Source organism: Gymnoscopelus braueri (genome assembly GCF_963280865.1).
Source record: "Gymnoscopelus braueri genome assembly, chromosome: 15".
Lineage (NCBI taxonomy): Eukaryota > Metazoa > Chordata > Actinopteri > Myctophiformes > Myctophidae > Gymnoscopelus > Gymnoscopelus braueri.
This window is the reverse complement of record NC_137620.1, coordinates 23,604,628-23,616,913: the sequence shown is the minus strand read 5'-3', so window position 1 is coordinate 23,616,913 and position 12,286 is coordinate 23,604,628. Positions and strand designations below refer to the sequence as shown.

The 12,286-nt window shown below is 43.8% G+C and overlaps 1 protein-coding gene across 1 annotated transcript in view; it reads right to left on the bottom strand.

Moving 5' to 3' along the window:
• The window catches only part of sema4f (sema domain, immunoglobulin domain (Ig), transmembrane domain (TM) and short cytoplasmic domain, (semaphorin) 4F), a 72,027-nt gene extending 62,192 nt beyond the window's left edge, over positions 1–9,835 (bottom strand). The window contains exon 1 of the mRNA XM_080451966.1: positions 8,980–9,835. Coding sequence (XP_080308092.1) covers positions 8,980–9,085 — 106 coding nt within the window. The 5' untranslated portion in view covers positions 9,086–9,835. The remainder of the gene's footprint in view (positions 1–8,979) is intronic.
• Positions 9,836–12,286: the final 2,451 nt, after the last annotated feature.

The window sequence follows — 12,286 nt, the reverse complement described above, 5'->3', positions numbered from 1 at the left end:
AAAGGCAGACAGATTGATTGACAGATGGGTCATGCCATTGATTGATGAGTCTTGCTGATTTCAATCAATTTGTGTAAATAGCCACCAACTCTCTTAGGAGCTTATCCACGTGCCTGGGCATCCACAACGTGTGTGTGTGTGTGTGTGTGTGTGTGTGTGTGTGTGTGTGTGTGTGTGTGTGTGTGTGTGTGTGTGTGTGTGTGTGTGTGTGTGTGTGTGTGTGTGTGTGTGTGTGTGTGTGTGTGTGTGACAGACCTACTCACACATGCACACACACGACCTGACATGGACACACGAACTATGACCCCTCCTGCCCCTAGTCCGTCTGGGTGGTTTTATCAATTTCACGTCTTTCTCTCTCTCTGTCTCTCTCCATCACTCTCTCTCTCTCTCTCTCCTCCACCTCTCTTGTATTCATGTCCTGACTCCCCCATTCACTTAGTCTCTCAATCTGTCACTCTCCCTATTCGCTTTTTCCATCCTTCCCCCTTTCACCCCCCACTTCCGTCAATCTCTTCTGTCATCATCTGCTTCTTAGCGTCCGTCTGCTTGGCTGGACTTGTTGTGACTGACTTGAGATCAGGTTCACCTCTAGTGAAACCATCTAGTGTCTTGCCTCCTTCTCTTATGAGAATCCAACACCTAAAGTAAGTCCCGAATAAAGTAGTCCCTCCCTACTATACTTTGTCTAATATACTTTGTCTTATGAGAAATAGTGAAAATACTCTATCTACAAGCTCACAAGGGTCGCGTTGTTGGGATGCCAGGCTTATTGCTTAATGTTGTGAATGTATCAATATGCAGTGTATGTTTCCTTAGTCATTTGTCCTTTTCTAGTGCAAGACAATCATTGTTCATCATCATGATTATGTCCTTATCTTTAAAGGTGTGTACTAGTCTCTACGGTACACATCTGATCTATGGCAGTAGGTCAGACGTGTACCAAAGAGACTGGTTTCCATCGAACCAGGTTATTGTTTGAAACCAAACAAAACCCCTCCTCTCCTGTTCTGCACCTCCTTCTCCTCCCAGGTCGTTTTACTTAACCTTGGCACAGCGGGGACGTCGGATCAATATCAATTACCGTGAATGATGGCGATGCCACAGGACGGTGAGCAATGCTGAACGCAGACCTGAAATGATCATTTCTCTCAACTCATCTTCTTCTTTATAGTATGAGATGATGTGCATGTCATGTCATCCTACTATAAATGTGACGGGTACAGCGGGTACACAGACAATGGGTACAAAGGATACGGAACAGGTATTGCATATCCAGGTGGGGCATGCAGTCCCTAACTTGCCTCGTTCCCGACTTGTATCTAGACCGGTCTGGTCTACAGTACATGTTAAAAGAGAGTGATCCCATACATTGTCATGAATATGCAAAATAAATAAATGTTTATCATGCTCAAGATCTCAGGACCGAAACCTTGATTTTTGCAAAGTTCATGACAGGGTGAGGGATCACTCTTTTTTGACATTTGGACTTCCGTACTTTCATACACACCTGTCAAAGAATAAATTACATAAAAACTTGACTGAAGGCTTAAATATCTTAGTGACAGGCTGTCATATTTAACTTGTCATTCGGCTTTCAGTAAAAATGTTATGTAATTTATTACATCCTTCTATTAATTCACCAAATATGTGCGTGTGTCACTCTGTCACGGCTTAACTGATGTGCTTTGTGTAATGTTTGTTTCCGCACAGCCAATATAAATGACAGCGTAGGCAACGGAACAGAAAGTAGGCAAAAGCCATAATATGGAAGAATGCGATAGAAGAATGTCAGTAATGTTACTTGGGATGGAGGAGGAGAAGGAAGGCATCTTTATTACATTCAAATAAAAGTGGGTGAGAACAGAAGGTACAGTATGAGAAGTAGGAGAGGGGAGGTCATCATTACATGTATGATGACCAATGACCATGTATATGTATTCCCGACTCGCATTGTTCCCGACATGCACGGCCCAGAGTATTCAGCAAGTCTATTTGTATCTGTGTATCTGTCTGCGTTTCGTTTTTTGCCCAAATACTGAGATGCCTTGATGCCACAATTCTAATGCAGTACTAGTGCTGATGTGATATACTGGCACACAAGCGCTCTGATACTGCTGCTATTACAGTGTAATTGACCATACAAAATAGTACACTATTACGGAATTGAAAGTGCCTATGCCATCCCAGGTGACATCAAAGGCACAGTCCTAACACAGTGAAGAAATGGGGGTCTTGATTGGACACTAAGATTGTACTTGTAGCATCAAAGTAAACATATACCCTGCCTAAACATTTAGAGAGACTACAGGCCTTCCAATCGATTTTGTACACATGCCGTCTCTTGATATGGGATATTGGGATAGATTGAGGGAGAGGAGAGAGAGAGAGAAGAGGGGTGGGGGGATTTAAATGTGTTCATGATAGATGCCTGACCTCCACACCGCAGATTTTATCATTTGTTAAAAATCCCCATGTGAGGAATGCTCCAAGTCTACACAATGAATACACACATCCAAGATGCATGCAAGTGCATGCACGCGCTCTCACACACACACACACACACACACACACACACACACACACACACACACACACACACACACGCACACACACACAGAAACACCCTTTAATTTCCCAAAGACAACATCCCCTTCAATAAAAGGAGTGTGTCTATTTCATGACATGGCACATTTTGTGTCATTTTATGAATGAGGGTGGGAGAGCGAGGCGGCTACAGGAAGGGAGGAATGCATGGAGGAGGAAGAGTGGAATAGATGGATGGATGTTTGGATGGATGGATGGAGGAGGGGAGGGAGGGAGGGAGGGAGCGGAATTCCGACAGACGGATGGATAGCCTACGATATCGGCCCACGCGATCCTTGACCTCAGGGTGTCTGTGTGTAAACTATTCATTAAAATATTCCCACAGACAGGAACACGAAGAGACCAAGAGAGAGAGAGAGACAAAGAGAGAGTCGGTAAGGGTATGTTCACACTAGGCCCTTTTTATGAAGAAATTAATGTTGTCTAGAGCACTTTTACAAAAAAAATTTAAAGGGGGGTGGGGGGGATTGGGCTCGTATTGAAACAGATTTCAACAACAAAAGAATTGAATGGACATCAACTGTCAAGAGTTTCTCCTGTCCGGTCTCCTGTTGGGCATGGCTGCTGGCTCACTCTGTCTGGAATGTTGAATCGGCGAAATATTAACCCATTATGGCCAGAGGCCGATTCTACAAATGCCTTCTAAATCAGTAGTTTTCAAACAAGAGCAGCGTGTTCTGTAGAGAGACCGTCAATGTGGACGAGCAGCTCTGCATTTGTGTTAAGTTGTGATTGGACAGCTGACAAAAAACGGTTGACATCATGAGCGCATTTCTGAAAAAGTTTAAATATTCTTAACTTTTAAAAGCACAATGCTCTCCCAGAAAAAGTGCTCTGACCTGCACCTTTTAAGCGACTGCTATGCGGTCACCTTTTGGTCATTTCTCTTATAGGTTTTAATGTAAAAGGAGAGGACAATGGAAAGACAGACAGAGAGAGAGAGATCCAGGGATGAGGACATAGCATATATATAAGTAGAGAAAGAGGAGGGCATGAGACAGGATTCAAAACCATAGACGAAAAGGTCACAGGAATGCAGTGTAGACAAGCTGCTTACGTAGACTGTGTGTGTGTGTGTGTGTGTGTGTGTGTGTGTGTGTGTGTGTGTGTGTGTGTGTGTGTGTGTGTGTGTGTGTGTGTGTGTGTGTGTGTGTGTGTGTTCTGACACAGCAGATGACCTTTACTCTGACATGGTCGAGTCATGGACACCATGTGTGGGCTGACCATTCATAAACAGAGAGGTGTGTGTGTATGTGTATGTGTGTGTGTGTGTGTGTGTGTGTGTGTGTGTGTGTGTGTGTGTGTGTGTGTGTGTGTGTGTGTGTGTGTGTGAGAGAGTGCGTATGTGCGTCTGTGTGTGCGTGCGTACGTGTTGCTAATGCCATCGAACAGCACAAAGACAATGCCAGGACTTCATAGGGTGAATGTTATGAATCACAGTGTACATGAGAGCCTCTTTGTACTGCTGCGCTATGTGTGTGTGTGTGTGTGTGTGTGTGTGTGTGTGTGTGTGTGTGTGTGTGTGTGTGTGTGTGTGTGTGTGTGTGTGTGTGAGAAAGCGTTCCTCTCTGTAGGTGGGGAACAGAGTTCTGACGTGGTCTCTCTCTTGAAAGAATGTCTCCCCTCATCTCCTCTCTTTTACTACAGAATGTACTCATTCCCACTCTCTCCATTCCTCATGACTTCTCTCTCTCTTTCTTTCTTTAATTCTCTCTCCCGCTCCCTCTCTCTCTCTCTCTCTCTCTCTCTCGTTACATATTACACACACACACAAACCACACACACACATTGACAGGACCTGCTAACACCTGCCAGTCAGTCAGTCAGTCAGTCAGTGCTGTGTTTATCTGAGGCATCTACCCTGGAGTAAGCATATTGGGAATGTGGCCAAAAAAAGAAAGAAAGAAAGAAAGGTGACAGGAATATGGAATGAGTGTAACAGAGACAGAGATGAAAGATGCAGTGAGAAACTGACCCATGCAGAGACAAGGAGAGAGAACGAGAAGATAACGAGAAGAGAGAGAGAGCGAGAGAGAGAGAGAGAGACTAATACCAAGAAACGGACTGGAAGTCAGTTCTTTGGAAGGTTACCCAACAAAACCACAGGTCTTATAAGAGGATCATGCATCTATGAGATTAAAGTCAACTGCAACTAAATAAGACAAGAACACAGCGTCACACTGATGCCCAGGTTTGAAATACTGCAGCCTTCCCACACTAACGAGGTGGGGGGGGGGGGGGGGGTTATATCACCAGCAGCAGCTCAGAGACGCTAACAGCATCTCTGATGACTCTCTCTGTGTTCCCCAGATGCCCATATCAACATCCAGTTTACAAGACAACAGGAGGAGGGCGAGAGAGCGAGAGAGAGAGAGAGAGAGAGAGAGAGAGAGAGAGAGAGAGAGAGAGAGAGAGTGTGTGTACTGGAAGGAAAAGGAAAGATTATGAGTGCACTGAGTTGGAGAAGGCGGATGTCTCAGAGAGACAGCAAATCTGAGCTTTTGTCTTTGCATGACCACTTACTAGTCCCCAGAGTGTCAGCCAACAATGCAAGCTGAACCCAAACAATATTGTAGTTCCAATCTTAACCCCCGTGCGTACAGTAGTTCCTGGCACAGCCGCGGTCAGATGGTTTACACTTAACCTACAACCTCATCCCTGGACATTCATATGGAAAGTAAACACTGAAGCCACACAGAAAAGACCCAGAAAAGAAAAGCCATGTGACTATTGTCTTGGAACGCAAGGTTTCCAGCACCGGCAGCCAGTTTCCATCCACGACGGCCATGTGTGTCCACGGGACTCCACGCTGGAATTGTTCTGAGCTAAACCATCTCGACCTCAAATGAAAAGGACTTGAGTATTTCATAATTGGCACTGGTGCTAAAGTTTTTTTGTGTCCGGTCAGGCTTGGTCAGCCTCTGTATAACAGTGACTTTACTCTACAACAGTCACTTGAAAACCCCCGCACGCACATAGTTTACAGTTGGCCGAGTGCAACGCTGCAAAACACAGTAGTGGTGATGAATGGTGAACAAATGAAATCACTGGAGTCTAAGACAGACGAATATATGTGTAACTGATAAGCTAACATTGACTGGAAAGTAAACACAAAAAATATAGAAATTATGAATGGTAAGTCGGCAGAGAGAGAGAGAGAGACAGACAGACAGACAGAGAGAGACAGAGAGAGAACTGTTTACCAGTCCTATATACCTGCATAGTTCCCAGCTGACCAACCTCGTCGGTTCACATGTCCCCATTGTGTGCCGACCCCCTAATCAGTTTCATGTGAGGGGCATTAGAAAGGCTGGTGACCTGCAGCAACTGACAGGACAGAGCTCACACTCACTGTGGTCACACACAGCAGATGTACTTTTAAGGTGACATCATTTGTTTCCAATTTTGTTTTCTTTAGTTAATTATCTGACAATTGCAGAAGAACAGGGTGTACAGAACGTTCACACAAGCACACGCCCACAGATCTATGCATTTTCCTCTCTCCGAGTCTCTGAGTGTAAAAATGGACCCCTCGGAGATGAATCAACGCTAAGGATTTTACTGTGCGCTAATCTCAAGGCCTCTCCACCCTGATAACAAGACACTTTCCTGAAAGAAAAACAAAGGCACACGCATGTAAATACGTACATGGCTGTTCAGAGCACCAATCTGTGGCCTTTGTTATGGACACTCCTTTAAAACAAGTCGATCCTATCGGAACAGCAACAACCCCATCGTAACAAACCTTCAAAACAAGATCATCCTATCAGAACAGTAACAACCTCATCATGACACACCTTTAAAACATCATATCTATGAGAACATAAACAAACCCATCATAACAAAACACGATGAGCGGAACAGCAACATGCCCATCATAAGGTGGAATACCTTCTGAGGAAATGCAGGTGTACAATGCAATATGACGAAGATGAGTAGACTGGACAAACACTATGTAGTAGTGGTGTCGCAGTAGAAGAAACAATGCATGATTGAAAAATACAGTTTGCTATGATTGTTCAAATCATAAAAGGGATTCTTAACTAGTAGTTATAAGATGGTATACATTTTATGTAATTTATGTTCTTTCATAAAATAAGGAGTCTGGTACACACTTTCACCTCTGCTTTGACTTTATTTCTATCTATTCCTCAGCTTCTTGAGGAAGGCCTTGGGCGACAGAAACATCAATATTTTAATAAAGTTAATGCAGAGGTGAAGTGTGTGCGTATCTCCTCTTTACTTTATGGATGTACCTTTGGGGGTTTCAGCACTACAGAAACAAACAGTTTGGTGTGTGTGTTGTTCTCAACCTGTCATATACGTGTTCTTTATCAACAGTAATTTGACAGTTCCCGAAACCTTTTCCATTGGGCAATAGGCTACTACTGGATTGCAGTGCAGCGCACCTGACTTGAAATGATGAACGGTCACTACTAAGTACTAACCTCGGTTAGTATGGATATCCATCCATGGTATGGATATTACATCACAGGATTATCAGATTTACAAACACATCACCTGACCAGTTGCTCAAAAAAACTAAAAACAAAAACAAAAGCCTCTTACATAAGAGGATTCCTCAACATACACACATTTGCATACTGACATACTACATGCAGAGGGACACACCCTTCTAAAGCCTCACCCGATAACACAATGGAATGTTGTTGTCTCTCTTTATGACCAATCCTACATTCTAATTCTAATTCTGAATCTCTGAGGACAGTTAGCCACCTCTGTCTCTCTGTCAATAAGTCTCTCTTCCAAAGGCCAATGCTTTTTGGCATTTGTCGTGGGACTGGTTTGCCACAGTTGCACAATGACAACACACAGGAACAGGGCGCCAGCTCTCTCTCTCTCTTTCACGCACACGCACAGCAGTCGTTCATCAACTGCGAGTTCCGAATGACAGTGCAAATGGAGAGCGGCGATGGGACGCAGTTAGAATGCACAAGCTTGTTCAGGTCGTAAATGTAGGAGGCCTGTATAATGAGTGCACGTAGTTAAGCAGAAGACATTTCAATTATTTCAAACATCCGACTGTAGGCTACGGCAGCCTGCTGCTGGTCAATGGACACGCGGTGACGCAACCTCTCCAGCGTCCCCCTGTACATCCTCACATGGCAGAGAGAGAGACAAGGTATAGAGACTGAGCAAATATATGGTTACAAGAAATGGAAGAAAAAAAGCAAACTATGTATTTATCTTTGTCACACACACACACAGCTCCCATCGTCAGGGACCAGGGGGTAAACGATGTCCTGCTGTGAGGCTCTCCCTCAAAGCATCTTCATATTTGTTGCAATACGTCTCCTCTCATTTCACGTTTTGCATTTAAACTGTTTCCAGAAAACAGGAAGGCAGCAGTGTCCATGTCGCTGACCCCACCGGGCACAAGCACAAAGACACAGCTTGTTAGAGAGCACTGCACTTCCACTTCCATCCAAGCCTTCGCTCTGTCTCTCTCCTTCTAACTCAAACACACAAAAACAGGCTCTTGGCCGCAGGCGAGACCAGCAGCTGTGTGACAGCGGACTTTATTAAAGATCATACACACGATATGTGCCCACGACTTTCCAGGAAAACTACACTGCAGAATACTCAGTAACTCTGAGTGTAGGCTGAATACGGTTCAGGGGGTTCACACTCCGAGTACAATTTACTGTGGTCTGTGGGAGATCAATCACCTCCTTCAGACGTATTCTCAATAAATCGCCTCCTCCTCCTGGTGACATCCTCTCTCATCAGAACGAAGTAGTACACAGCCAAATGCTCAGTGTTGATTTAACTCGGGGGGGGGCTGTACACAATGGAACCAGATTCAGTTCCATAAATTGTAAACTCTCTGAGAGTTAAATGAACCCTGTTGAGCCGTTCCCAGTCGTGCACTTGTTGTCGTTCAGGAGAACAAGGCTGGCACCTGCTTCGCCTCGCCAACATCATCATCTATCAAGTCACGGTACAAAGGAGACGCCTGGCACGGAGCCCGAAGTGTGTAAAACAGCACTGCAAACTGGGACACCAGTGTAGGTTCAGCTTCATGTATAGTAGCCTACTTCTTGTCCATAGAGGCTAAGATTAATGTTTCTGCTTATGTGTGCTGTTGTGTGTAAAAACAACAGTGTGTGAGCTGGCAATAACCAAAAAAATCCTTAACTACTAATACAAAATATCATCATCATCAACTGGATTACAAAATCACCTTTCTGATTATTTGTTTGTATTTGTATGTTTGCCTACCTCCTAGTCCATTCAAGACTAAAAATGCTTAACTACTAATACAAAATATTATCATCATCATCATCATCAACTGGATAACCAAATCACCTTTCTGATTATTTGTTTGTGTTTGTATGTGTTTTTGCCTACCTCCTAGACCTAGACCGTTCAAGGCTGCTGTCCAGCAGGTCCCAGACAGCAAACACCACACCACCAGGATCAGGCTGATGAACATCACGCCGCCTGGGGTCGTCATGGTTCGGCTCCTGGACGCAGGGCAGCCTCAGTCCTCCACGGACCGAGATCTGGATGAACGTAGCCTACAAGTCCACCGGGGGGTCTGGGTCTGCTGCTCTCAGCTGTGTGGCATTGTGATCCGTTCCCAGGTTCAATGCCCCGGCTTCCTTTCACAGTCTCTCCTTGGATCGGATGCACGGGCAATAAGGTGCGGACAATTTTCAAATAAGTCACAGTTTGAAGATTCAACCCCAAAGCAACAAATGTTACTCCAATAAAGAATAAACCGCGTTTCAGTGATCTAGAAACACTGCGCGCAGCAGCATGTCAACAAACGGATATGATATGGCTGTGCGCTCCGTGCACAGCTCCCATTTCTCTCCACTACTATAAAAGATTATAGAAAGCAATTATAAAAAAAGAGAGAAATCTAAATGTACACGTAATAAACTGCGTTTAAAGTAGCTCAAAGTCATTATAGGGTCTGACGTTTTATTCATAACAGAATAACGTCTCTTTGCGTGTTAAACTAATTAAGCTGTTTTCAGGCTCGCGCTGCCCGACCCCGTGTGTCGCTCGCGCTGCTGTCCCGCTGCTCAGTTCCAAACGGAGAATAAGCCAAACAGAGCACTCTGTCCCCAATGAGGACACTGGAAATGACCCAAGTCTGGCATTGTATGCATGAGGGTGAAATTAAAGTCCATCCCGTCGGACGAGCCCTGGGTCTCTCTCTGCTGGGAGCGCGCGGCGGCGGCGGTGACACGAGCGCTGGAACCACACACACACACACACACAGTCAGTTACACGCACACAAAACACGGAGCTGCTCGCGGATGTAGTGCTGGAGCTCGAGCGCCAGTCAGTCCGTCTCGCGCTCCTGCCCCGCCCAGCCGGAAAGGGGCGGGACACACGACAGGACAGGTAAGACAAGTGATGATGTCACGTACACACTACTACTAGTGCACAGGTTCACTGTGTCAACAATGCTGCACTTATTTTGGAATTGTACCCACACTAACACGTTTTGGAAGGATGTAGCTCTGTATATTGTTGATAACGTTGACTCTGACTTTTGTCTTTACTGGCAACATGTACTGTTTGGCTTCAATAATAATAGTAATAATAAGAAAAATGTGGTATTCATAATACATTTTATAATTATTCTGGCAAAATTTATTAAAATGTAATAAATCTAAATTTAGTCATTCGAAACCTTCATTCGTTGTATGCGGGATTGAAGCCAACAAGCAGTACATTAAAACAATATGACTCAAAACATTTGAAAGCTGCAAGAACTGTCCTTTTGTGCTCACTCTTTAATGTTTTATGTTAATAAATCCCCCTGTCTCTGCCTCTGATGTTGTTGTATTGATGTATTAACAACTTCTTTGTTTGTGTTTTGTATGTCATGATTGTTGTACATAAAGATTTGTAAAGAAAAAAAAAGAAAAAAAAGTTCACTGTGTCATTATTACATAAGTGATTAATTGATTACATACATAGGCTATTGTTACAGTTTTTATAATTATATTAGACCCGGAATAATGAGCGTCCTGTCCTGTACATAGCTTTTATAATGTGAGATAATATGCATATTATGCCAAAAATAAACAATTAAATAACTGAAAATAATTATAACTATTATAAATAAACACATAGGCTGTTTGTTTGCCAAATTATGGTAAAGTATGCTACTACATTGTTATATTTATTAACAAGGGTATCGTCATTCCTTTATTCTATAACAATTTACAATTTACAATTTAAGCATTTAGCAGACGCTCTTAAACCAGAGCGATTTACAGTAAGCAAGGTAAACACGAGGTAATACATCAAATGCATAGAAATAGTAATCTACTAGGATCATAGGTAAACATCTTATTCCATGACTGGGCAGCCAAAGAGTAGCCAATCCATTTTCAAGAAAGAATGACCTATCTAGCCTATCGGGTCATGGTGATGTCATAAGAGGGCGGGGCTCAGGGCAAAGGTGATTAAAGTGTAGGAGTTGTGGATCAGCGGCTGCTGTCATAATCCATGGACCCTGGTGGTCTGTTTTATCTTCGAGGCAACACACACACCTGACTTGGTCTAAGCCTCTCTCTCTCTCTCTCTCTCTCTCTCTCTCTCTCTCTCTCTCTCTCTCTCTCTCTCTCTCTCTCTCTCTCTCAGCGTCTCAGGCTTGAGTGCGACTGACGGGCCGATTTCACGGGGCGGGGGTGCAGACATGCACCCCGGCGGTGGGACAAAAGGGAGGGGTCAGAGAGGGCCCGGATTAAAGGATTGGGGAGAGGAGGAGCCGGAGGGGAGGGGTCAAAGGTGGCCGGAGCAGGAATGATAAAGGAAAACCAAACACGGTCAAGGAGAGATCGGTGCCAGTCTCTAATCGAGCACGATTAAGCCCATGCTGTGCATGTCTCAACTCCGCATGACGAATGATTTTTGAATGCATAACACGTCACTCAGAATCACAATGGACGTCTATATATTCAATTCAATTCATATTCATGGGTGTTCCGGTGGCCTTTGGAGGTGACCTTCCTAGACAAATTGAAAGAAAACCCTAAACCCCCCTCAGAATATGCTTCACCACCAGTGGCCTTTGGACATCTAGCCTATTAATCATGTGTCACTGCAGATGTTCATATAGGTGACTTTCTGCAGCTGCTTGAAAGCAAAGTGTGAAGTGCTTCTCATGAAGGAGGTTCCATTCTGAATGTGAGGTTCTCTACAGTGGGCTTCTATCAACAGAGAATAAAAGTGCAGATCAGAGGTTCTAAATGTTTTCTGCTCAAGACCCAAAAGTGTCTCCCCCTTACAAAACTTTTAAAAAATACATATGAAATAACCACTTAAAGGTATAGTAGGCAACATTAAGCCTATATTTGAAAAATACCTCTATATATATTTTTTGCATTTTTTCCCCTCTATCAGCCACTATATAATGATGCTGGGGTGTTTTCCTGCATTGAAAAACACTCCTCTTTCTGAAATCCGTATTTTCCCTACTATTTAGGTTACACATCCGGGTATCCGGTGCGTAAATTCACGCACGCATGTGCGCATCCGTGCGCGTCCGTGTCCGTGTGAACTTTTTACTTTCGGTTTTAAAATGCTCTCAAACTTTGTTTTTTAGGCACATAATTTACTTTTCAAAAAGCGTTTGGATAGAATTTAGTTGTTTAACTTCATATATGTGGTCAATTTGTCATGAAAGAGC